This window comes from Solanum stenotomum, chromosome 3, assembly GCF_019186545.1.
Source record: "Solanum stenotomum isolate F172 chromosome 3, ASM1918654v1, whole genome shotgun sequence".
NCBI lineage: Eukaryota > Viridiplantae > Streptophyta > Magnoliopsida > Solanales > Solanaceae > Solanum > Solanum stenotomum.
This window is the reverse complement of record NC_064284.1, coordinates 18,438,291-18,440,310: the sequence shown is the minus strand read 5'-3', so window position 1 is coordinate 18,440,310 and position 2,020 is coordinate 18,438,291. Positions and strand designations below refer to the sequence as shown.

At 37.3% G+C, this 2,020-nt stretch overlaps 1 protein-coding gene across 1 annotated transcript; it reads right to left on the bottom strand.

Moving 5' to 3' along the window:
- Window positions 1-238: 238 nt before the first annotated feature.
- LOC125859884 (probable membrane-associated kinase regulator 2) lies at window positions 239-1,509 on the bottom strand. The gene is made up of 2 exons (XM_049539731.1): window positions 579-1,509; window positions 239-469 (listed from the first exon to the last, which is right to left on the bottom strand). The coding sequence occupies exons 1-2, from the start codon at window positions 1,411-1,413 to the stop codon at window positions 393-395; spliced, it is 912 nt and encodes a 303-aa protein (XP_049395688.1). The 5' UTR covers window positions 1,414-1,509; the 3' UTR covers window positions 239-392.
- Window positions 1,510-2,020: the final 511 nt, after the last annotated feature.

Sequence of the window (2,020 nt, the reverse complement as noted above, 5' to 3'; positions counted from 1 at the left end):
AACAGTTCCACCTTTGTTTACTCGTCAAACTATTAAAGCATAGAAGTTTGGAACTTATTTTATTAGGTTATGTTTATAGGCATGAAATAGTAATTCTAATACTAAAGCTACTAATTGCCTGCTTGTACTGAATGAAAAATACAGAGGAAGTTGTGTGCTCCATAGCTTATTCGGAAATGAAATAGCAAACCAGAATGATCAAATACAATACACTAGGCAAGAAAGAGTGTTGAGAGAATTAAGAGGCAAATTTGAAGATCTGTAATCACTGTACACAAGTAAACTCTCTTCTAAATTTCCTGGATTAACTAAAACTCTTACTATTTCTCACTTTTAGTTTACAGTGTACAAAGAGGAAATGGACAAGCCTAGCTCCTCCAACTCTTGATTATTCAAATGCTCCATCTGCTCTCTTCTTCATAATAAGAGGTTCGTGCTACATCTTCAGTTGTACATAACATCGAACAATCTGCACCCGTAATTAAGAATTAATTTAATACTACAAAATTTAGTTATGCTAACCAAATTAATGTGTACAGTTAGGAGGCTAATTATAAGAAGTAAAAATCAGCAGTTACCTTTTGATGCAGTGCTATAGGATCTCTTGCAGTGAAGAATAGCACCTTGGATTCCGTCATTTTGCTCCAGTAGTGAATCATCTCTGCGATTCATCGCCGGCAGCGACGATGAAACTCCGGCAAAGGAGGAAGTCGTCGATCGGCTCTTCATAACGTGCTTACATACAGCTCCAAATGCAGCAACTCGGTTCCCCTGTTTTTCATCCAATTGCTTTCTCGATGAGCTAATTGATTGCACCAACGGAGATGGCAATGGCGTTGAAACTTGATCTGATAATCTAATTTTGTCTGTGCACATTTTGGAATTTCCACGCTTCACCAATTTCAAAAACTCAGCAGCTCTTGTAAATTGCTTAGACGAAGAGGAGTCGTCAACTGAAAATTCCTCCTCCCTCTCTTTCTCCAGTTTGCTTCTTAAACTGCTGCCTCTGGGCAAAGTTGTCTTGTTTAACTGCTTCGGATTTGGAATAGAAGAATCATCAATTCCCGCTTTCTCCTTCCTGAATCCGAAAAAGAAGACACGAAACTTGATACCCGACCCGACCACGCTGACCGGAGAATGAGGTTTCGAGTGTGAGTCAATTGGAGAATCAAATTCACCCATCTTCCTCTGCTTAACCGATTTAGAGTTACAGACTACTTTAGGGCGTCCATCAGGCCCTGTAAACACCAAATCGAAGAAGGAATCTTCATCGGGGTTAGTTACGTAATCGATTCCATATATTAAATTCTTAACAGAATCAAAATAAGGAACATTATCAGTATCAGTATCAACAACAGTGGACGTATTGGGGTCAGCACTGGGCCAACATTTGAGCAACTTAAAGGTTTTCATGTTATCAGAAGAGTTTGAATGCAGAAGCCAAGAAACGCAATGTGGAAATGCAAAGAGTTGATGTGAACTTCTCTACTTTGTCAAGAGAGAGAAAGAGAAAACTGTGGAATAATGCAATAACTTTGTTGGTTTCATCCCTTTATATACAGAGGACGTTGTGTCATCGACGTGTGATAAATCTCGATACCACCAAATGTTACCATGCACCGGCAAGTTTCTTTTCGTTCTAAATTAGAAGTTTAAGACTCTAGTACTATAATTGTCTTTAGGAGTGTTCATGGTTCGATTTGGATCGGTTATTAGTTAGAATCAAAACCAAATCAATTTAAATCGGTTTTTAAATTTCTAAAATCAAATCAAATCAAAAAAATAATCGTTGGTTTGGTTATCGTCGGTTTGGTTAGGTTTTTTCAGTTCGAAAGTAATAAGTTTGTTGAGGACATACGCATCTCGATAGACACAAACACTTAATACATGAATAATTCACAAATAAGCAATAACATGAACAAAGTGATTCACCAAATGTACCAAGTTTCAGAAACTCAAAAAACTCATTGTCAATAGCATAAAGTTGGTTCAATATTCTGGAGATCTCAACATCTTATCA

What these genes read in the sequence shown, in the direction of transcription:
- LOC125859884 (XM_049539731.1), bottom strand. Translation starts at nt 1,413, where the DNA reads ATGAAAACCTTTAAGTTGCTCAAATGTTGGCCCAGTGCTGACCCCAAT. An exon ending in CTATAGCACTGCATCAAAAG is followed by an intron (nt 470 to 578) that starts GTAACTGCTGAT and finishes TTACGGGTGCAG; the next exon opens with ATTGTTCGATGTTATGTACA.